The sequence below is a fragment of the Anabas testudineus genome, chromosome 2 (genome assembly GCF_900324465.2).
Source record: "Anabas testudineus chromosome 2, fAnaTes1.2, whole genome shotgun sequence".
Taxonomy (NCBI): Eukaryota; Metazoa; Chordata; class Actinopteri; order Anabantiformes; family Anabantidae; genus Anabas; species Anabas testudineus.
The window spans coordinates 2,353,756-2,377,710 of NC_046611.1; the positions used below are offsets into that span (position 1 = coordinate 2,353,756).

The 23,955-nt window shown below is 39.3% G+C and overlaps 1 protein-coding gene across 2 annotated transcripts; it reads left to right on the top strand.

Moving 5' to 3' along the window:
• Positions 1 to 226: 226 nt before the first annotated feature.
• On the top strand, positions 227 to 23,127 carry glsa (glutaminase a). Of its 2 annotated transcripts, none has more exons than XM_026363556.1 (18): positions 227 to 654; positions 8,003 to 8,093; positions 8,574 to 8,692; positions 11,071 to 11,200; positions 11,599 to 11,678; positions 12,093 to 12,256; positions 14,204 to 14,262; positions 17,867 to 17,899; positions 18,180 to 18,238; positions 18,375 to 18,441; positions 18,756 to 18,806; positions 18,974 to 19,150; positions 19,242 to 19,373; positions 19,545 to 19,637; positions 19,997 to 20,058; positions 20,268 to 20,344; positions 20,428 to 20,491; positions 20,759 to 20,915. In XM_026363556.1, the coding sequence occupies exons 1-18, from the start codon at positions 380 to 382 to the stop codon at positions 20,913 to 20,915; spliced, it is 1,890 nt and encodes a 629-aa protein (XP_026219341.1). In that variant the 5' UTR covers positions 227 to 379. The 2 variants fall into 2 exon arrangements, with proteins under 2 accessions (XP_026219341.1, XP_026219340.1); XM_026363555.1 differs by having other exon boundaries at positions 380 to 654; positions 7,997 to 8,093; positions 20,759 to 23,127.
• Positions 23,128 to 23,955: the final 828 nt, after the last annotated feature.

Sequence of the window (23,955 nt, forward strand, 5' to 3'; positions counted from 1 at the left end):
TAAGACATATCTATATTCTAAATATATATATATATATATATTAAGACATATCTATATTCTAAATATATATATAGATATAATCTCAACAAGATTAGGTAAAACAAAAACACGACACAGTTCCAGTGATTGACAGCCCTCCTGACCAATCAGATGCAGCCGACTGTTATAATGGTCCAATCAGAACTCCTGCGGGAAGAAAGGTAGGTTGTGTCCCACTGAGGAAAAGGTTGTGTGGTCGAGCGCATCACCGGGAAAACCGTTAGTCGCCCGAGCCCAGCCGACACTCTCATCGGGGAACAGAATCTTCCACCTTTCCTGATTTATTCACTTCATCTTACACTAGTTACACTCTGCAGATACTCTTCTCGACGGGGTTGAAATGTTACATTTTCGGTCAACGGTAGCGCTCAAAGAGGTATTTCAAACCCAGCTGAAGCGTCCGTTGACAGGTAGAGTTGGTGGCGTCAAAGCGGCGTCTACAGCCGCCGCCGCCTGCTCCACCGCCGCCAGGTCGGATGCAAGGTCGCCTGGGAGAGGGAGGGTATTTGCCGGATGGACAGCCCCGCAGCACTTCACCAGAAAGCACGGCGTGAGAGGCTTTTGCACCAAGGGTGACAGCCACCATGAACCTGCCAAGGACCCTTCAGCAGAGAAGTGAGTAACGTTACCCCGTGTTGTAGGTATTTGTTAGCCAATAGCTCCACTGTAGGCCGAACTCCATAGAAAAAAATGTAAATTTAATGTAGCGCTAATTAGCAGTGATAGACTGATCACAACTGATTGACGTTCCTTAAAGCTTTTTTAATGACATTAAACTATATTCAAATGCAGTAGAAACCGAATTGAAAAATAGATCTCATTAATAAGTAAAATCTGCTCATCTTTACTGTATGTCTTAGCTGCATTGAAAAACAAAACATAATTTAACTAGCATGTCAAAGCGGCTAAGTATTAGGTAGCTAGCTCAGAGGATGATCAGTTGGAAAAATGGACAAGTCAGACAGCTAATGGTTAGCGAAGGGTGTAGTTGGGTGGAATGGGCTTGTCAGGGCAGGTGGGGACCGGTGACCCCATGTGGTCAGTGCGGAATAACCGGTAAACAGCTCGGTGGGTACCGATCGTTAGCAACCAGGCGCCATGGCGGAGTGGCTGGAAGAGCACCGAGATCCATTATCGGACAAGTATGCTAGCTCTGAACCATTTAGCATTTCAGACATTATTGAAATATCAGTTACAGGTTTGTGAGATGATGGTCTTAAGTCTAATTTTAAAACATTACAAATAAACACAAACACAGTGCTGCAACTAAAGTGCTCAGTCTCTGAAATGTCAGCAAATGGTGAAAACACCCATGCAAGCTTCCTACAGCCCAAGGTGACATCTGAAAATCAGTAGATTTATCTGTTCATTAGTACAAAAGGCAAAGTTATTCATAAAATGACTCATTTAATAATATTTTCTTCACATTTCTAAGCTACAACTAGCAAATGTTTGATATTGTTGCTTGAAAGGTGACAGAAACACAAATCCATTATAAAATAGTGGACAGTTTTAATTTTGAAGCTTTTTAACATGTAAGAAAATGCAAACAACCAGATGTTATCACCACCACCAGTGAAGATTAGGTCAAAGATGTTCAACTCTCTGGGGTCAGTTTCTCTTGTATTTGAATATGACACCAATTTAAAGGAAGTAATGCACTTTGCAGACACAATCTCAGTCCGTTTTTCTATTATTAATCTGATTTCCCTATATTTATATATTGTATCAACAGCTCCCCAAACCCTTGAGTTTTCTATTCATAATTACATGGAGAAAAGTGAAGCAACAGTGCATTTGTAAATGTTTGATCAGGCTAATCAGCTTTTTGTATACTTTATCAACATGACTAATAGCTAAAGACGACCATACAAAGAAATAGAATGAATTGGAGAGTCTAGAGAGTGTGTCTATTGGTGGTAAAGCTGCGAAATAGGTGATAGAGATGTGAGGTTGAGAGTGCTCTGGGTGAAAAATTGGATGCAGGTTAAAAGCTTTTAATGGATAAAAACAGCATAACATCGCCAGGTCACAGTGTCCCTAATTCCCCTTATTGACATCAATTATTATAATGATCCACTTTGTAAAAATGTTCCAGCACGCTGCCTTCCTACATTACCCAGAAAGACATGCAGTCTTTACACAAGCTCTGAACTGTCTAGTACTGTAGCTGCATCTTACTTTGAGCTGTAGGTGTAGTACGTTGCTTTTGGGGTTCTTCTTTGAACATTTCTATGTATGAGAAGCATCTCCAGAGAGAAAATCTCACTCTTTGATTGTGGATGGACTTGACACAAATTACTGATGTTTTTGATGATGATGATGATGATCACTCTCCAACCCTACTTAAGCTGCTGGAAACATCTGGACACCATGTTGTCAATATTTAATCATGAGACCAACAAGATGGGGAAAAGTACTCCCACCTGGGAGCTAACCGATAAATCCTCCCAGTCTTGTTCTTGTGCCCACTGAGCAGATGCACTGTGTGCTATAATGAAGTTCAGCGTATTGGTTGTTGTAATTCCCTGAGTACAGATGGCTAGTTCTGCCTCAACAGCATGAAATTGATTTTAAAACTAAATATTCAATACTACACTGACAGGTATTTCAATCTTCTGATGTTACCATGAACACTGGTTGGTCTGTGGTTGCATCTGTATGTCGGCAGCTTTCTGATGTGTCTGATGTGTGTGTGTGTTTTTTAATGAGATGTAAATCAGCTTGAAATGTGATACAAGGCTTCCTCTTTGCTTTTGCAAACACTGTGTTGACTCAGCCCTCTGCATGCTGCTAAAGGCCTCCTCCATCTCTGTCTCCATCTGTGCAGATATCTGATATCTTACTTTTTTTAATAAATAGGATATGGTCAGTGTTTTAAGACTGACTTTAAGACTAGTTCATTATTTTCTCTGTTAATTAAGTTGGTCTGTAAAATTCCCAACTTGGAAATCGAGTATGAAAATGTTCTACACATTAAACTACTGTCAGTGAGTAAAAATGTTTGTCACAGATGAATTCTTCCATATTGCACAGAAAATTAAAATCTCATAACAGTTTTCCTTGCTTTAAGAGTCAAACCAGCTGTGATAGCAGCCTCCACATCGGCCTGGATCCTCCCCTCAGAGACGTTCGATTGCAATAATATGCCTCATTGCCCCTGCAACTGAAGTTGCTCCATTGTTTCCATTCACGGGCAATTTGCTTAAACTGTCGGGCATGTTTAGTCGCTTTGCTCAGCTGACTGGTTGACACAAACATCTTGTGTCCCCTGGAGTCTAATTTTAGTTTCAGGGCTTGTCTGCATATGTAGTAGAAATTAGTAGTTCAACACTTTGATTTAGCTTCATGCAGGTTGAGTCACTGTGAGTAAGCAACATTAGTTTCTTTCCAAACTTACTTTTTTCTCAGAAAGCATTTCAAAGAGGTACTGACTCATCTGATCATGTGAACTCAACATGACAAGGAAACTTTTAACAATAAGGAAATTATATTGTGATAAGTAGTATTTTAGTATTTAATTAGATAAAATAAACTTTATCACTCATTGACACAACAGCAGAGATGCAGCACAAGAATAGGTTGATACAGTAAGATCAAAAATTGTTTATTATGTCTATATTATGAGCATCTTCAGTCTATATATAGTAGAAGAAATCGATGCAGAAATTGCTCTTTAAAGGACTGGATTTAGGTGTTGGGGTAAAGCATCTGCAGAAGCATGTAGCAGCGTTAGCAGCACCAAGTAATCTTAAAGTCTGTGACATGAAGTTGTAACAGTATTATTAGATTTTTTTAGATCAAAATAATATTAGGCCCTGAATTAAAAAAATAGGAAATGAACCCATAATTAAAGCATTGCAGTTATAAATGGCATTGCTGTCTCTATCTGAGATCAAAAAACACACCCACCAGGCTGTGGTTACAGATACACAGATTAACCAGGGTTAAAAGTAAGTAATTCAGACCAGCAAGACGTGAATAAATCTGTTTTATACTCCTTTTTATATCTCAGGCGGGGTGTTCGAGGTCTCCGGAGCCCAGGCAGCGTTCAGCCTCGACTCCAGTCTGGCTGTGAGGGACCTGAGGCTGTGCTCTGGTTAATCGGGGGTTAGAAATGTTTGTAATGCAGGGGAGTTTATCCCGCCTACAACATTTTTCCACGGTTTTTGCACCGAAAGCCTGTGTGCTGGCGTGTGGCCCAGCGGTTGTCAGGGCCTCCAGGAGCAGATGAGTCACTCGCACAGATTGATTTGTGCAGTGCTGCCTCTCAATGCTCCCATTTGTCTGCCTCCACCCCACACCAGTTGGTCACTACATCTGTCAGGCAGCGAAACCAGCACCATCGATCAGGTCAAATAAATGATGCACATACAGCAGATAACTCTGTGCAGACACAGACCTCAGCTTGTGTCCAGCCGCAATTTCAAATGTGTCAATTAAATAAAATGACATAATTGATAGTGGGTTTAGTAGGAGCTCTGTAGAATGACTTTTGTCAGAGGAACGTGTTAGGAGGGGAAGTAAAATTCACAAGTAGCTTTGTTAAACATCTACATTATTAATACTGCATTTAAGGTTTTCTGTCTGGGTGGATTGAAAGTTGATTTCACAGTGTTTATTTTTTTTTATTTTTATTTTTTTTTTACATTAAAACTTTGAGCTTCAACTGCTGACTATTTTCTGCAGATCTACAGACAAACCACTGCAGACCTTTTCAGCTGCATCTCTGTTTGTAGCTTGTTGGCAGATATTTACAGACCATAAGCCAAAAAGTAGACACTACCTACTCACAGTTCATCCATGGAGACAACAGCAGCCTTTGTAGCTCAGTATAGCATTTTAAAGTAGCTGCAGGACAAACTGTGTGTATGCATGAGTCACGACTGACCTTCAGAAACAGAGCAAGAGAAAGTGAGAGCGCTAATGAGAGCAGCTGAGGTAGTTTAATAAGACGATCCCGGCTGGTCCAGATGTTCACTGTTCACCTCTAACCTGCTGGTGATAATGCTCCCAGAGGTGAAGTCTCATTAACTAAACAGTGATGTCGTATTTCATACCAGACTGATGCTGTGTTTAATACTTTTAAGGTAATGATAATAATGATAATGACATACTTTATTGATGCCTTTACATCCCTTTATATCTGCGCTACTACGGGTTTTCTGTGTCTTATCCAGAATTGTCTGAATCAAACCCCTAATACCGGGGTTTTGTAGACTACTCTTCTGAGTGTGAGAAAGAAAATGACTCAATGACACAGCACTTTAGCTAGTTTTAGTCTTTCCAGGAGCTCACAATAATAATTCTAACCCAGGTTTGGGTTTATTTTTACGCTCTACACATAAACAGTTTATTGTCCACTGTTCTTATAGATTCCTTTATTTTGTTTGTGTTTATTGTTATTTTACTATTCTCACAGCAGCTCTGATTTATGCCTATATTCACGCTTAAATTATTAGTCTGGGGATATTTGTACATTTTGTTTTTCATCACTGTTGTACTGTTTCAAAATGCTTGTTTTTATCAGTATGAATGTCATTGCCACTGTTACTAATTCAGTATTATTTCCTCTGCACACTCTCTCCCTGTTGTTGATCTGCTTGCTTTGCATTTGTAAGTATGTTTCTATTTTTATTTTAGTTTTAGTGTTTTCTTCCAGTAGAAGTAGAGGTTTTCTGTGGAAAGCCGATAGATGCTTTTTACCTTCAAATAACCTCACTTCCTTCCCACGGCTGTGCTCGTGTACCCGTTCTACCTCACCTCCATCCACCCCTTCATCCCCTCGTCTCTGATGTGTATTCTTTCCTCACCAGCAGGCATCACTCGTCCCATTAATGGACCCACCAGAAAGCAATGAATGAGAGAACAGCTTTCATAAGGATGCAACAACATGCTAATTAAACTGCATGAGATTATTTTTAGTTCAGCATTAAAGCAGTGTTCCACATGTTGGGAAACTGAAGTCAGAATATCAAGTATGAGGAAACATGAAGTGTTATGTCTTCTGCTAGCAATATATACAATATACAAAATTTACTTCCAGTGACAGAAGGACAGAGACTCCATCCCAGTTTTTCCCTCTAGTTTTCTGCAGCAGTGGTGGTCAGGAAAAATGTGGTTTATTTTATTTCTTTTGAAAGAAATAAGTAACCATGAAATAAATAAGTTAATGAGATGAATTGGAGGCTGATTTTAACATTTAATAATCAGTGAAATGAAAGTGTCAGCCATGGTGATGTTCTCAGTCATACACTACTTATGTTATTCTAAAGATATTTTTTATAGCTTTATCCTGAAAAGCGTCTTGTGTCTAAATATTAGCCTCAGCTGACATTAGCAGTGACACATCTCAAAGTGACTGAATGGATCATTAGATGATTTTACTGTTGATCCAATCAATGAGTATCTGTGTATCTATATATTGAAATATGGCTCATCACAGTCATCATATGGTTTTATCAATTCTCCATTTTCTCGGTCAAATATTATAATCATAATAATGTCATAGCTCACTGCTGCTAAATAAATCCAGAGGAAACTCTGGAGACTGTCTGAAATTACAAACTGGTAGATTTCTGCTCCTGTGTCCTCTGAAGGGTCTGAAGTCAGCTCTTATTCTGGTTGGCTGCTGAGAGGATCCACCTGCCAACTGAAGTTTTAACTTCAGCCATTGTCTCCTAGCATGCAGGCCAGTGGCTTCATGATGCATTGTAGGACATCTTGAACCCCGGCACCCAGAGCTTTGCACAAATCCAATTTGGTTTTTATATGAATCATAGCAGAGATGCTGCTGTGAGCTGGTGGTCCTGTTTGCAACCTAACACTCTACTAACTTTCCTCCCAGAGATGAGTTGGTGTTGAAGCGCTGCTTAGAGTGCCAGCCAGGCCGTTATCATAGAAAATTAATTTCATCAGATGTTAATGATATTTAATTAATGCTCTCAAGTGGAACAAAAGATTATTACAGCAGCAGATTACGGCAGTTCAAAGATTGCTTTTGAGTGTATAGCGGATCAGATAGTTAGGGATAATCAAATCAGAGTTAAAGAATTAAACATTAAACCTGACTGGCTGACATGACTTTTCAGAAATTGAGCTGTGTGTCTCTGCTCACTCAGCTCAGTCTGATTGCGGGGTTTTTAACAGCCACATTAGAATGTGTACTACCATTCAGTTGAAGGCTGGTGGCCGTTTCCCAGCCTCTCAACAATGTGGCATCAGCACGCCTGAGGCTTTGGCAAGCCTCCACGTCGCAGCTGCAACACCTACAGCCCAGCCATTACAATTCACAGATTGTGCTCCAGCTTAATTGCACTGACGCTGCAGCCACTCGCACAGCGTGAATGAAGACGACGAGTATTGGATGTTAAGTATTTGTTGTAGTCTGTTACGTGCTGCTTATGTCCTGGCCTGCTGTCTCCAGTATTTACCCAAAGTAAAACTGGATAAATAAAAAGTTATTACTAAATTCAAAATGAGAAATTTATCACAGGCATATTTATCACATATTACACAAAACTACATAGTGTATGGTTTGGTAACTTACAGGTCAAGTGGCTTGTTAACCATGTTCCTGGCTGGCATTCTAGCAACACAATTAACATTTTACATTACACTGGCCTTATGGCAGCATGATAAGCTATGTAAAAGCTTTGATAATACTGTCTGAACATAGTCCTAACTTACTGTAAGTGCTATAGAGCAGGTATGTCTCTGTTACGTTATATATAAGGTAGCAAACGTCTTTTCCACAGGTTCTAGTGCTGAAATAAGGCCAGTGTGAGGTAATGTTTTCCAGTGCAGTATTACAGTTGTTGCTCACTGCTTCTCTCAGCAGTCAAAAAGCTTCTTCTCCTCCCTCTGCTGCAGCTCCCCATCGTGTTTCTACCTCATGAGGCCTCACTGTGGAGTTATTTTTTTCTCACTGTGTGTTTTTATTTTTATTTTCCTGTAGGAGAAGGAAGGCAGGCATCCTGCCCAGTCTGGAGGACCTGCTCTTCTACACAATCGCAGAAGGCCAAGAGAAAATCCCGGCGCACAAATTCACCACAGTGAGTTATCGACTTACTTTGACAGCAAAACTGCAATAAATAAAAAATATTAGGCAATAAAAAAGAAACAACATCCTGTCTTGCTTTTAAATGAAGAGTAATATTCATTCTGAGTTGGAAATTGAAAACGCTGCAGTGCACCAGTGATTTTCCTACTCTGATTAATGAGTGAAGAACTACTTTTATGTAAATCAACTACATTTGTTCAGTCATCTAACATTGGTGCAAAGTAGGGAAAAATAATAAAAACAGTAAAATAAGATTCACATTACCAATATTGCAGCATTTGAATTTTAGAAAACAAGCTCATAAATCGTATAAGTGAGAGGTACAGATATTAAAACACGTTGGCCGTGAATCAGCTCTCTATGCTGATTTATGAGCAGGATAGCTCCTCTTGTTAGGCTCATATTACAGCTCGTAGCTTTATTGATTTTTATGTCGGCTTGTCTTAATCATGGCGTCCTCCTCTGTGAACAGGCTCTTAAAGCCACAGGGCTTCGCACTGGAGACCCCCGACTGAAAGAATGTATGGAGATGCTGAAGGTGACCTTGAAGACAACCTCTGATGGAGCCCTGGATCGACATCTCTTCAAAAAGTAGGTTTTCCTTTTTCATTTTTTGGTAGGAAGCTATCACACAGATGCAGTATGACTGTAATACCCACATCAAGTTACTGTAACTTTATAATATTTGACATTATTTGTATGTTGATGTCAGCGGTTCTTTAACATCCACCTTGCTGTTCCACTTTTATTATTGGCATCAATATTTCATCATGGTCTATCATAAGAATTATTAATGTTGGCCAGAGTCCTCTGCACTTTGCTGTAGCAGAACATCACATCATTAATTTTTTATTACTCCTCAGTTTGACGTCAGTGTCTTATTAAGGTTTTCATTTATAAACAAGTACTGCAACACTTAAGTAATTGTAAAATTGAATTAGTTTATCTTTGCTGAGCTTCCAGGAAGCTTTCGAATACACAAACAGGAGGATACTGAAAAAGCTGTTGAACATCATGGAGAGCAGCTCACACCCTCTCCATAGCTGCTGGTCAAACAGCAGAGCAGCTTTAGTCAGAGACTTCTCCAGTGATAAGGTACAGGATGTAATTCCTGCCAACAGCCATCACCCTGTACAGTGACTATATTCAGACAGTGAACAAGCTCTGCTCTAACCTAGCCCAACCAGCTAGTGACATTAGTTCATCATATTATATTACGGTGTATGAATTTCCTCACTTCTTTATAATGTACAATCATCTCAACATACAACTGCACTGAATGCTTAATAATTGGCTGTAGATTTAACTGTGTGCCGTTTGTTTTCCATCTAGTTCTGTTTTTAATTTAATTATTTTTTTTTTCTGTGTATTATAGGTAATAGACCTATTATCTTTGTTGTGTGTATGTATGTTTCTCTGTGTAATAGCTACTGCAACACCAGAATTTTCCTTCTGGGATCATTTGATCTATGTGTCTAATCTAATCTTAACACAACATATTCACCATCAGAGAGGAAAAGTATTAAGCTGATTGCAGATAACAAAATAACAAAATGTTATTTTGGGATTGTTTTTTGAGTCCAAAATAAAATGTTTATGCCATTTTTAAATGACAGAATAACTGAAATAATTTCTATGATCAACTAATAGTTTCAGCCCCTGACCTTATTATGTGAGGTGCCTTGAGATAATTGTGATTTGGTGTTATATAAATAAACTTGAATTCAATTTGAATTGAATAGGTGAGATTTGAAGAGTGAATTTGAAGGACCTCACTCACCCTGCTAGCACCACTGTTGATTGTCCCCCCTCCATAACCCCTCCGATCAGAGGTGTGATGCTGAGGCCGTACAGAGTGACAGCCTGGGAAGAAGAGGCATGGTGAATTAGACAGATGACGGCTCACCAGGGAGCTGAATCCTCACTGTACAGACCCCAGAGCCTGTGCTCCTGGCTGGGATCCATTACATCCGCTCCCCAGGCTTATTTATAGCACTCAATCTCACAGAGCAAGGCACGTGAGTGGGCAGTGGAGTGTAGCGTGTTTAGTCTCTGCAGGTATTAGACAGGGTTTGATCAGCAACAGCCTCTACCTCAAGTTGTGTTATCACTATCTGTGATTTTTAAATGCTCAAATAAAAAGGATCAAATCTGGATTCGCTAACAACATTTGGGATAGTAGACAATTGTTTGAAAAAAACTTGACTTACAAACGTGTGTTTATTTTCTCCTGATTGTTATTGTTCATTCTGATACCATGTCAATGGGAACAAGGAGAAATCATTTCCAAAATCTACAGCACCAGCCGTGAAAGAACGCAGTCGTCTGTGGAAACAGAAAGTTCAGTCAAACAAAGGAGCTCTGTGCAAGAATACAGAAGAGTCGCTGAGAGATTGTGTTAGGGATTGTGAGGAGAACATGTGTGATGATTAGTTTTATACAAAGACTTAATTTTCAGTGATCTCAGGCTTTTAACCATCAAACAATTGAGCCACAGTAGTAAATGTTTAGAGCAAACAAAGTCACCTTCCATTTATCATGTTGTTTCAGCATTTCTTCCTTTTGGCCTCTCAGCCCGCCCAGCCCTAAAAGCCTCCCCTTTCCCTCCTCTTAGTAACTATGAGACACCTGATGACACTCAGAGCAAATTAACGCTATATGTTTCTCAGTGTTGAGCAGAAAACATGCTCCACTTAACAAAACGCTTATTGTGCAGGTTTGAAATTTCAACATATCAGCAGCTTCTGCTGTCTTCGCCTACAGTTGGCAGGTCTAAATTGAATACTGTACATTTTTCATATGTAAATTTGGTTTATTTCTCCTTGTCTGAAAACCTGCAACAGGAAACATGCATCGTATACTCAGAGTAGGTTAACACAAACATTGTTGGTCCTCCAGTCCACCAGGAAAGACACTTCCACTTGGTAATGTTACCCCCTAACTTGAGGCTGTCTTGTCTCTTGTCCTAGATGTGTCCAGAGCAACATTGTTCTGCTCACCCAGGCGTTTAGGAAGAAGTTTGTCATTCCAGACTTTCAGCCTTTCTGCGCCCACATCGACGACCTCTATGAAAACGCCAAAAACCTCTCTGGAGGGCAGGTGAGTGACAGCTGCTTCACAAGTATAACATTCTATATTCACTTGAAATAATCTAATGTGAAAACAAATTTCTTAGTATCTTGTCCATTCTTACATGCAGCAGTTCTGCTGTTTTATTACAGTGTGAACATGTAGAGAATGTGATGATCTCTGCACTGGATGATATAACCTGGGTCCTGGAGGATATTTGAATCTCAGTGAATTTAGTCAGAAAATGTGCTGCCAGGTGCTCACTGTGCTGCAGGCTGATGCAGGGATTCGTGCTCACAGAGAAAATAGAGCAGCGTTCAGTTTTTCAGCCACACTGCAGATGAACTCACCTTGACAATCACTGTCCATATTTAGCTTTAAAAACAACCAATAAATGCAATTTCAAAAGCTGCTGTTTAACACTGCAGGTTGCAGACTACATTCCCCAGCTGGCACGCTTCAGTCCAGACCTGTGGGCCGTCGCCCTGTGCACTGTGGATGGTCAGAGGTATGATTTAAGAAAGCTTTGTTTCTTACATGTTGACCTGCAGAGAAATTGCAGTAACTTTGAAAAACCTACAATGAAATGTTTTTTTTCCAGATAGTTCATACATTTAGAATGATCTTTTCGTACTTTTGAACTTGAACTAAACATGCAGCAATTTTTTATTTTTATTTATTTATTTTTTTATGCAGAAGCTTATTAGTAAAGTTCAGGTGTTTTATTATTTATTAGGGCAGAATGGAGTATTGTCCAGAGTTACTGGCAATTTCCTCTAATGTTGAATTATCCCTTCATGATCGGACTGGTTTTGGTAAAGGAGCTAGGAATGCTTGTCCTCAGTTAAGTAAAGAAACTCTAGTCAACTCTACATGTTTTCACAGTGCAGTGAGCCAGGCTGAACATATTTTTTTTTGTCAGGCACACCGTTGGCGACACCAAGGTTCCTTTCTGCCTGCAGTCTTGTGTGAAACCGCTGAAATACGCCATCGCCGTTCACGACCACGGCACAGAGTATGTGCACCGCTTCATTGGCAAAGAGCCCAGTGGTCTGCGATTCAACAAGCTGTTCCTGAATGAAGACGGTGAGCAAACAACTCGCACACTCAGCTGCTCCTCATACAACCCCTTCTCTGTGTTTGGATTCGGCCCCGGTCGACACGCATACTCTCTGTAAGAGAATCTCACGCCTTTGTTGCTATGGAACTGTGATAAAAAGTTAATGAGAGGTTGCAGGATAGAGGCAGAATAAAACTGAGTGGCCTGTGTGCAAGACAGTGTGATAATCTAGAAAAACAAGGTGGATTGAGCAGCAGAGACAATGAGATTGTGTTTTAGTAATTAACCTGCAGTGTTTGGAATTTCCTGCATACCCAGTCCGTTGAGAGGTTTAGGTTTATATTGATGTCAGTCGTTGCTGACATTTATTTCAATATGAGAGTATTGCTGTTGTAGCCTTTATCTAAGGCTATATTTCTCCAGCAGTAGATTAAGTAAATACATTATAGTTAAATGGTTATTCTCTCACTGTGTATAAATCTATAAACCTCACAGTGTGAAATGTTTACAGCCAGGAAGATATGTACGTACAAAATGGGGAAGAAACACATGCCTACTAAAAACAGAAACATGTAGTCTTGTTCTTCTTTGAAGGCCTCATTGATTGTTTCAGGATTCTAATTGTTGTTGGGAAGACTTATTGACTTACAGGATGTGTTTATTGGTGTTGGAGTAAGTCTATAGAGTTTTCAGTGCTTCTTTTACTGGTTTTCTGAAAAGTTATTAGCAAACATCTCCAGTCTTTGTCTTGTCTGACTTTATCTCAGTCCAGTTTAGGGCTAATTGGAAGCATGACAACACCACCAGCATTTTTCCATATGCACCAGTTCCCGATGTTTAAGTTTGCTGTGACTGAGCTTTTTACTTTCTGTGTCAACACAAACTTGTTTCCTCACTGAGAGCGTTTCTGTCCCGTTATCTAATTCCTGATATTAAAACAACAGCATGTGGTGAAGTAGCTTTGCTGTGAAGTTAATGGTTTATGTCTAGAGAGTCCAACATATGTTTTTCTAATTTTCATCTGAAACAACGTCGCTGTCAGTATTAGTAGTGTTTACAGTAACAGGCCATAATTTGGTTTAATAGTAGATCAAGGATAATATACACATATTTTATGGGGCGGCAGTAGCTCAGGTTGTAGAGCAGTCGCCTACAAACCCAAGGTCAGTGGTTTGATTCCCGGTTCCTCCTGGCTCCTCCTTGGACAAGACACCGAAACCACGTAGTGTAGCGCCGTCATACCATCTGGCAGCTGTCCAACCACATTTTCCCCAAGGGGATCAATAAACTATTCATTATTATTATTTATTTATTTAGTTATTGTATTTGCTGCCTGTAGTTGAACCAGACATTGTTTGTTTAAGGACTAAAGACATGTCATCATCTGTTTTGTCATTGTAATAAAAATTGTTATAATATACAAAAAAACCTTTTTCCTAATATTATTGTTAATAACACAAATTGTCAGTCAGTTTTCTATGTGTGTGTTATGTTATTCAAATGTTCAACTGAAGGTTGAATTATTGTTTAATGCTGTCAGACATTGGATGAAATCCAGACTTTAAAAAAATGGTTTGTGTTGAATAAAAACTGGTGTGAGAAAGATTCCAGGCTTCCTTTCTGGGTTGTTTTCAACAGATCAGAGAACACAAATATTCCAGCTGTTTATTTTTCCATTTTTTTAACATTGTTTCTGGCAGTTGCATAAGAAGATTAAGCCACAGAGGGGATGTACTGTAACACTGAACACTGTGTCTTTTTACTTTATGTGTATTTGTATATGTGTGTTCTAATACTGTGCAGCTTTTACCTCATTAAGTTGATGTTCATGAAGTGGATTATTCTGTAACTCCGGTCCCTTTTTGTTCTAGTTATATTAATTACTTTATTTCCAAATTAGTATTTTTGAGTTGCTTGTTCTCTTCACATATCATCAAAAGGCAGAAAATGAACCTTTATTCTCTTTCTTGCAGATAAACCACACAACCCCATGGTTAATGCTGGCGCCATCGTCTGTACCTCCCTCATTAAGGTAAGGATCACTTGCACACTCCACCATACATTATTGAGTTCTTTATTTTGACGTCGATTAGCTCACACACTGGTGTACATGTTTGCCCAAAGAGAGTTATTTCTCTGAAATAAAATTATAAACATCTGGAGAACGTGTTTCTGAAAGATTACTGTATACTGAGATTAAATATATGCATAATCATGCTGAAAGGGGATTTGGTTGAAAGCGGCATCACTCAGACAGCCTGTACAGACACACACATGCTTTATAGTCTCCACAGAGTGGTTTGAGATGGAGGCGGACAGAGCTTGGCCCAGTGAACTCAGCAGCTTCAGGGAAACTGCTCTGTTACCTGAAGGTTTCATTACACATCCTCCTCTGACCTTCAGACAAACAGGGAGCTGGTTTCACTCTCTCTGTTAGAAACACAAGAGCACCACCTGCTGATTTAATGCTCCAGTTTAAAAACTTGACCTGGAAACATAAGTAGGAGTCTGTGAGGGCTTCCCAGAGGATCGGTTTATTTACTCTGCTGTGGGAAACTGTAATACTACAGCATGTTGATTTTTATTTTAGATAAATGTTCACACACTCAACTTCATGTTCAGTGTTGAGTAGAGTGGGCACTGCTCTTCTCCCCTCTGAGAAAATTTAGGTTATAGTCTCATCCTGATGTTTTGGGTTCAATCACAAAACACAATCTTTCCATCTCTGTGAAGCATCTTAAATAAGTAAATTGAATTGTTAATTGAATTGAAATAATAGCAGTATCCTTATCAAGGTATTTACTCCTCCAGAGAACTGGCACATGTTTGACGGCAGGAATTTTTTCTTCTTTATTATGATGCAGTTAGCATCTAACAGAAGTGCAATGAGAGTTCAATTTACAGATATTGTGCAGGTGTGAGTAAAAAAAGTGCTGCTTAGTGTTGCCATAAGTACAGCAACAGTGGCAAGAAAAGTCTGAGGTTTTTATGGTCGTTCTCATTGAAAAATCAGAATATTTTTGCGTTGATATTTTAGGTACATTATATTTGTTAATACTCTTGACTTAGATGAAGATCAGGTCACATTTTATGACAAATTATTGCAGGAGACAATGAAACTCCAAAAGGTTCCCAGACTTTTTCTTGCCACTGTATGTGTGCTGTACATAAGGCAAATAAATCTATATATAGTTTTCTCTACAGAGTGACTGAGGTGATCTGAAGGGTTCAGCATGTTCAGGTTTCACTGTGAAAATGATATGTCTTTAAAAAAAGTGAGCACTGAGCTGAACCACAGAAATCTATTAAATTGTTGGCAACTAGTGATTTTGCAAAGTGGCCAACCGACTCGATTGCTCTTCTTGGAAATGAATTTACTGTTGCATTCTGTTTCTCACACAGTAGTTTTCTCTGCCTTTCCCGGTTTGAGCAACACAACAGTATAATAGTGTTAAATTATTTAGGAGAGCGTTTAGGACATAGAACAACTCGCCTGCAGTGAATGTGTATTTATATATTTATATATATATATACAGAGAGCGAGAGAGACTATAATAGTAAATCAGAGGATTCCTAGATTGGTACATTTCTAAACACAAAGCTGAAGTTCTAGCACACCACCACTATTTGTCTTTATTTACTTTTTGCATTCTGAGTGAGCAGAAGAATCATCCAGTGTCTTTTGTCGTGTTCACATCCTGTGGGAACGATGGTCATGATGCACTTTGTATTTAAAAGATTATTATTTTGAGACTTCTCCAGTTGTTCTGACAATTATTCCCATATGATGTGTCAACCAACCCCCGCTGAATCCCAACCAGTCCCTGTTTTCTGTAGCTAAAGCTTGGATCTATTGTATCCATTGATCCAAATAATAAAACCAGGTTCTGTCAGGGACTCTTTGCATGCACCCCCCATTTGCTCCCTCTGAATCGAGATCTCATTTGCAATGTATCTTTTGCTGTGTGGTTTTATGTGTTGTTGCATATTTTCCAGCATTAGGATCTTTGGGAAATTATGACCACTGCAACAGGTCAATGACGTTGGTAATTTTTCCTTTTTAATTGTTTTTTCCCCCTTTGATCTGATGGATTTGTGACAAGCTCTTAGCCTTTTCATGGCTGCTTATGAATGTTTAAATGTTGCTTTGTTTTACTTTTCACCTGCATCCTTCAAACTGTTTATACGGGTTATAAACAGCACAGCGTTTACTCAACTCAAACACTGGTTCTATGTCATACTCCATTCTTCTGTAGACAATGACATCATTTATTTTCATTTTGTGTTTATTTTTACTTTATATTTTAATAGTTTTAATTCTTAAATCTGTTGTGTTTGTAGTTTGCAGTAGTTGATAAAAAGTAAATTGTGTGTCCACACTGCAGCTATATGGCTGCCAAGTCTATGGACAGTCAGCATCAGTGTGTCTGTATGCAGCTAGTTTTATACATGTAGACTTACATCAGTGTTGTTAGGGTTATTTAGTTTTCCAGACTAAAAGACTGACCTCATAACCAGCAACACAAAGATGAGCCAAGAATCCAAGAATCTGGATATCACAAAAACAACAGTGCAACAGTTTCTAATGCAGTAGATTCATTTTTAATGCTCCAATCTGAATTCTGGAGGTATTTCCTGAATCCTCGAGCTCTTTGGATTAAAAATAATCCAATCCATCCATTTTGCCCTTGAAAAAACTGGTGACATTACTTGGTAACATGTGAAAGGGCAGCATTATAACTTACTGTTCACGTTCATATAAATCTGTAAATGCTGTAGGGCTACATTTCCACAATTATATTTATATATATATATATATATATATATATATATATATATATATATATATATATATATATATATATATATATATATATATATATATATATATAATTATTTTTATTACTGACTAATGTAGAAATTGTTGGAATAAACTGATTAATTGCTTAGTTCATATATTAACATTAAATCCATTGGGGACTCTGAGTTAAAGAAAGAAGGACATTAATAATATTAATAATGAGCCTCCTCATCAATAAAATAAGAAGATCAATAAAAAATATACTGTAAACTGTATGTAGTGAGTTGTATATATAGTTACCTTGAAACGTGATTCACAGCTGTTTAATATAAAACGTTTAGTTTCTGCTGCTGACGTGTTGATCATGTTGTTCGCCGTGTGAATTCACGTCAGAGTCGAGTAAACCAACTCAGAGTTGTCGGCTCGTTCAGGAGACACATCCTGACCAGTAGTTTTCTGCTGTAACCTGTTTACTGTGATGAAACAAGTTCAGTTGTAGACTTGAGTTTTCCACTTTCATACTTTTCCTTGTAGTCTTTTCTTTTACAAAAGCAGAAACCCTGAGTGGATTAACTGTTTTATTTCACCTGCTCCATCTCCAGCTAGTCTCCCACCTCTAATCTTAATTCATCTGATGTCATGACTGGTTTGACTGGTCGCATAACAACAGTAGTGATGGAAACATAATATCCTAGAGATTAAGGATGATAGTGCTAATGTCATGACATGGGCAACTGTTGGTGTTAGTGGCAGTTTGATGTGGTTTTAGATGTTTTTTTTTACCATCTGAGAAATATGTTTTTATTAATGTTGTCATGTTCTGTTTGTGTTTCAGCAAGGAGCAAGCAACGCAGAGAAATTTGATTATGTGAGTATGATTGTCGTTCTATTATTGTTATTGGAGACGTGCAGCCATTAGGGCCGCAGTTTGGAAAGAAATACATGTCATTTCATTTATTCAAGTGGACGACAAGGTTTGAAGGATAAAGCTGTGTTTCCACAGTTTTACCTGCACAGTCGGGACTCATTCACACAAAAAATGAAAGTTGACCCATTGCAGCAAAAAGGAGAAAACAAAGACTTTGACATGTGACGGCAAACTTCAGTGTCACCGCGATTTTAGTCTTATTTTCCTCCTTTCTCTGCAGGTGATGAATTTCATGAACAAACTGGCAGGAAACGAGTATGTGGGCTTCAGCAACGCCACGTGAGTAAAACTGAATATCAGTGAATATCTAAACAAATCGATAACATCGTCTTTAAAGTGAGCGGCTGTGTTGTACCTGTACACTTCAGTTTGAGTTTCACTGAACATGAGCTTCTCTCTCTCTTCTGTGTCCCAGTTTCCAGTCTGAGCGCGAGTCTGGAGACAGAAACTTTGCCATCGGCTACTACCTGAAGGAGAAGAAGGTAAGGTCAGAGGTCGTCTGCAGCTGGGGGCTGAGGTGGAACATTATTTAACCTGAAGACTGAGCCAGTCTTTATTATATTTTTGTATTTAAACACATAGTAGTAAATCAAAACCCCAGAATTCACCCTTTTGAATAGATGTGAATATGCTGAGTGTGAACTCCGACCTTTAAAACTGCTCTATTTCACATTTTATTCTCCTTTAATCAGAGTTGTAACAGCAAAGACCTGTGATTATTACATTATAGTCTAGACGTGTCCTTTAACTCTAAAGGAGAAGCAGCAGATATGTGATAGTGTTTTTGTCCTTTCAGTGTTTTCCTGAAGGAACAGACATGACCTCCATCCTCGACTTCTACTTCCAGGTAGAGACAAACTTATTATTCTGTTTGGGATTCACAGGTATTTAAATCTAACGTAGGAGTCACTGAAAATAATTCTTAAAGTGTTAAAGGATGAATTTACAGGAAACTAACAGGGTTTTACATTTGACTCTGTGTTTATTATTATTCATTCCTCTGCTTCCTGTCAGCTGTGCTCCATCGAGGTCACATGTGAGAGCGCCAGCGTCATGGCGGCGACTCTGGCCAACGGCGGCTTCTGTCCAATCACAGGAGAGCGTGTGCTGAGCCCTGAGGCGGTGCGAAACACCCTGAGTCTGATGCACTCCTGCGGCATGTACGACTTCTCGGGGCAGTTCGCTTTCCACGTCAGTGTCTCCTTCTCTCTGACACTTACGCAGATCTTTTTGGACACATTGTTAGTTTTATCAGCACATCTTCATCATCCCTGTGTTTCAGGTGGGTCTTCCAGCTAAATCTGGTGTCGCTGGTGGGATTCTGCTGGTTGTTCCAAACGTGATGGGCATCATGTGTTGGTCTCCTCCTCTCGACAAGCTGGGGAACAGTGTCAGAGGCATCCAGTTCTGCACGGTAACTATAGAACAACTTTGCTTTTTAAATATGAGTTGATAGAGGTAGTAGATTTATTGACTTCTTGACACAGTCTCTCTGAGCTGTGGCTGAGAGCTTTTGTTTGGTGTGACAATATTCAATGAGGCAGAATGAAGAACTTGAGATGACCGAGTGGATCTTTTCTTTCAGGACCTGGTTTCTCTCTGCAACTTTCACAACTATGATAATCTGAGACACTTTGCTAAGAAACTGGATCCTCGCAGGGAGGGAGGAGACCAGAGGGTGAGTCCCAGAAACATGTTCCTTCCTGCATCAGTTTCTAAACGTCCTCCTCCTGACTTTTATTTTAAAGTCTTAAAACAGCAGAGAATCCATCAGTTTTTAATTGTTTTTAATAGTAAAGCAGTAAAATATTCTTCAGTCTGCGTCACATCCTCTGTTGTGTGACCTTGACTGTACTTGAATCCACAGCACCATCTGCAGGAAAATTACACCACCATCATTTCTTCAATCCCACGTCTGCATGGGTGGAGTTTTGTGTTATGATCTAAAACTTGTTTCTCCTGCAGTTTGTAATAAAAATAACTTATCAGTTTGTCTGCTTTCTTCTCTGGGTTAAACCGCTTCTTGTTGTGTTTCAGGTGAAGTCGGTGATCAATCTGCTGTTTGCTGCTTACACAGGAGACGTCTCAGCACTGAGGAGGTACACAGACTTCCTCAGTGTGGTTTTCTTTGTTCAGATTCAGCATCACTAAAATGACGTTTGCTGTTGACGTGCTCTGATGATGTTCATCTCAAGTCCAGAGTTTCTTCCATCTGTTACTTTTGACCTATTTGCTCTTGGTGCATTCAATGAAGCTGTGTTATATAAGTGCTGAGCCTATTTTTTGTGTGTCACACTTATTTGTCCAGGTTTGCGTTGTCCTCTATGGACATGGAACAGAGGGACTACGACTCCCGGACGGCGCTGCACGTGGCAGCTGCTGAAGGTGAAACAGTAACGCGGCTATTACTCATGTTTGAAATGTTTCCGTGTGTTGGTGGAGCTGATGTTGTGTACTGTATGTTCCAGGACATGCTGAGGTGGTTCGCTTCCTGCTGGAGGCCTGTAAAGTGAACCCAGTTCCCAAAGACAGGTAACAGTCAAACACCACACTGAGACCTAAACTGTAACGGTCCATCCAGACAAAACGGGACACCTGAAGTCATCTGCTTGGGCTTGTGATGGATTTGTAAAACTGACACTTTATAGAAGATAGGATAACATAATTTGTCACTGAAGTGAAACAGCTCTGCAGTCACCAGTAATAAGAGTAACATTTGCCGTCTTGCTGGTTTATTTGAAACGATTCCTTGTGTGAAGACAGCCCCTTCACACTGAGCGTTTCCCGTGTTTGCTGTAGGTGGGGAAACACGCCGATGGATGAGGCCGTCCACTTTGGCCACCATGACGTGGTGACCATCCTCCGTGATTACCACAACCAGTACAGCCCTCAGGACACCCAGGACAGCGCGACGGACAAGCAGAATGCAGAGAAGAACCTGGACGGGATGCTGTGATGGAACAAAGACAAGCAGGATGAGAGTGAGACAAGTCGGCGTGGATGGTATGCTCTGAGGGGGAAGAGAAATAGCTCTTAAGTCTGGATCCGAAAGGAAATCTTGATAATAATCAACACATAGAAACATACAATCAACTGTACAGTTAAACAGATCCCACTAGAAACTAATAATCTCTTATCAGTCCCCTATACCAAGCAGCCGTCCCTCCAGCGTAAAACCTCCTCATCATGTTATCACAGTAGGTGTTGTTGGGTTTGTACTATATTACTGTAAGTACTCTGAGTGGTGACATTTTTTACTTTCATTTCTCCTTCTGTATTTTATCATCTGCTTTGTAGAAAGCAACTGACCACCCGTTGAATGCTGGGTAAATTCAGCTGAGGCTGGTAACGGACTCTTATGTTACAGGTTATTTTATTCTGAAAAGCTAAAACAGGAAGTTAAGGGTGTTACCGATGGTTTTGTGCCCTGGTTTAAAACTTTCCTCACTTCGTCATCACCAATAAGGTGGAATGTATCTTCCCCAAATTACTTTGGTGTGTTTGTACGTGTGTGTGTGATATTTATTTATCTATTTAAGATAAACTGTACATTGATGTAGTGTGTGTATATTCCTGAGATGAAGATGAATTAATGTAAATACGTACACATGTAGAGTTGCAGTTGTGTCGTCAGTGAGCTCTCACCGAAGCAAAGAAGGTCTCATTTGGTGGATTCAGCTCTGATCGTGACGTTTGTGATGCAGGTTTCACTGAACCTCTCGTAACTGTCAGTATTTCAGTTCTAACAATGACGTTTAGATCCATATTTTAATATTTTACTTTAAACATGACTTTTATTTTCACTCTTCTGTTGTGTCATTTACTGTTGATTTATTTGTGTGACATAAGGAAACGATATAAGGCCAAAGTTCAGGTTGTTAGTTGTGTCCTATATATCAACACTGCCAGCACCGGCAGGAAATTCTAGCAGAACCCAAACTGCTTAGTTATTGTAAATCATTGCTCAAACCTACATTTTAAATTCTCCCACAGCTTCCAGAGCTGCCAAGCACATGAAGCTAAAGTGGCTCCATAGTCTTGACCTGACTCGAGTGTGACCAGAGCTTCAGCTTCAGGTGCTACTGTTCAGGAAAAGATCATTTAAAAACCAAACGTCACCCCTGCAGGAAGAAGCTCTCTGATTGGTTCTTTATCTCTAAAGTCATGACCACAGCTGTTTTTAGCAGGAAAACGTTTTCATCAGATACTGAACATTTCTGCTGCTGGTCAATATAAAAATCATCACGTTACTGCCAATTAAATGTAATGAAGTCGTTTTTCAGAACTGTAGAATGAAGGTTTTTTTGTATAGAGAATGTGTTGACTCTGTAATGTATCACAGGAATGATAGTTTGTATGTAAACACTTGTTCCTGCAGAGGACTCAGGAAGGTTCGGTCGGATTTTAAACACTAAATACTGGATGAGCTTTATGATGCAAATGCATTGTTTGTTTTATCTGTCATACTTGAAAAGTTGTGCAGGTGTGTTTGTGTGTTTGTGTTTGTGTTTGTAATGTGTTGGAAGTTGTCTGTAGAGACAAACTGAACCAGGCAATCAGCATCTCTGCACTGTTAACGATCTACAATCCAAACATGTTTAGTTTCTCATTAACATGGTTCATATAAGAGAAAAATAAGCAAAAGAAGCACAAAACCTGATCTAAAAACTGCAGTATTTTAGACTCGATCAGCAATAGGAGCTCAATGATTGTACGTTATAATCAGCAATATAGATTTGACTCGAACCAAACCTGCAGCAGCTCCGTTCACTCCGCTGTCATCAGTGAAATGAAGTGATTTCTGTTTGTCCACAGCTGCGACTCAAGTATTCTGAATGTATTGTGTTTGGTGTCGTCCTGTTTCTCCGTCCTGAATATTTAACTGCTTCACGTCACGATGCAGGCAGTCCGGATACTTATTCACAGATCAAACATTTAATAAAAGTTAGGAAGAACTGGATGTCTGTGTTTGGGGGATGTTGTGACGTTTTTACTGTTGTGATGCTTCACTGCAAGTTAATTTCTCTGATTAAAATAAACCAGAGAGGTCATAATTTATCTCGTTTTCTTCTCTTCTTTCTCGTTTTAATCTAGTTTTATTTTTCCAGCAGGTGATTTTAAAGTTATGACCCCTCTGGCCTTTATATAGCTATTTGTTTAATAACCTCTCTGTGAAAATAGCATAAACTTTAATTATTAAGTTATATTTTATCCCCAGAAATTTACCAAATTAAGTTGCCAATAACCTTTTATTAGCATTAAAGTACAACCTCGTTATTATGATATCGTTATTATGGTAATATTCAACAAAGGTGTGCAATACATCATTTGTTCCACTATCAGTGAACATAAAACACAACCAACAATGTTCTTTAAAGCGCCCATTGTGGTTGCTTGGCACTTGTAATAGATGCAAGAGGAAGCAGCAACATGTGATAGATGATTCAGATCATCAGTGAAGAGTGAGGCTCGTCAGTAAACCTGTAAACTAACCACTTCTTTGCCCGATGAGCCGGATTCATGCCCTTTGTTAAACGACTTTGCATCTCTGAGTCTCTAAGACTCCACAGTTCTGCCCCTGTGTCCTGATGGGAAGAGAAGTTCATGAGAAGCTGAGTAAGTGTTGGACACAGATTCTCACCAGTCTCATCTTCGATAGTGACGCCACATCACAAAGTTCGTCCAACAAACCCTTTAAACTAAAGACTGAGTCAGACCAGTGTGTGTGTGTGTTTGTGGAAAAGATCACACTAGGATTCACAGTACAACTGGTGTGTGACACACACACACACACACTATTGACTCAGTTTAAGTTGTTTATCATCTGGATTTAATGTCGACAGTACTCACACTACCAAAATCCGATTTATTCTATTAGATAATTAAATCAGGAGCTGTCATTGAAGCTCAGTTCATAATGTGTAATAACATGCAGGTAACCGTGTTTTATTATGCTGCTATAAACGTGTTATTACACTCGTGTAATAAGATGCTAA

Bases quoted from the DNA above. Each gene is read 5' to 3' on its own strand.
- glsa (XM_026363555.1), top strand. From the start codon at position 380: ATGTTACATTTTCGGTCAACGGTAGCGCTCAAAGAGGTATTTCAAACC. The intron at 18,239-18,374 runs GTGAGTAAAACT...TCTGTGTCCCAG, and splicing joins GTGGGCTTCAGCAACGCCAC to TTTCCAGTCTGAGCGCGAGT. The intron at 20,492-20,758 runs GTAACAGTCAAA...TGTTTGCTGTAG, and splicing joins AACCCAGTTCCCAAAGACAG to GTGGGGAAACACGCCGATGG.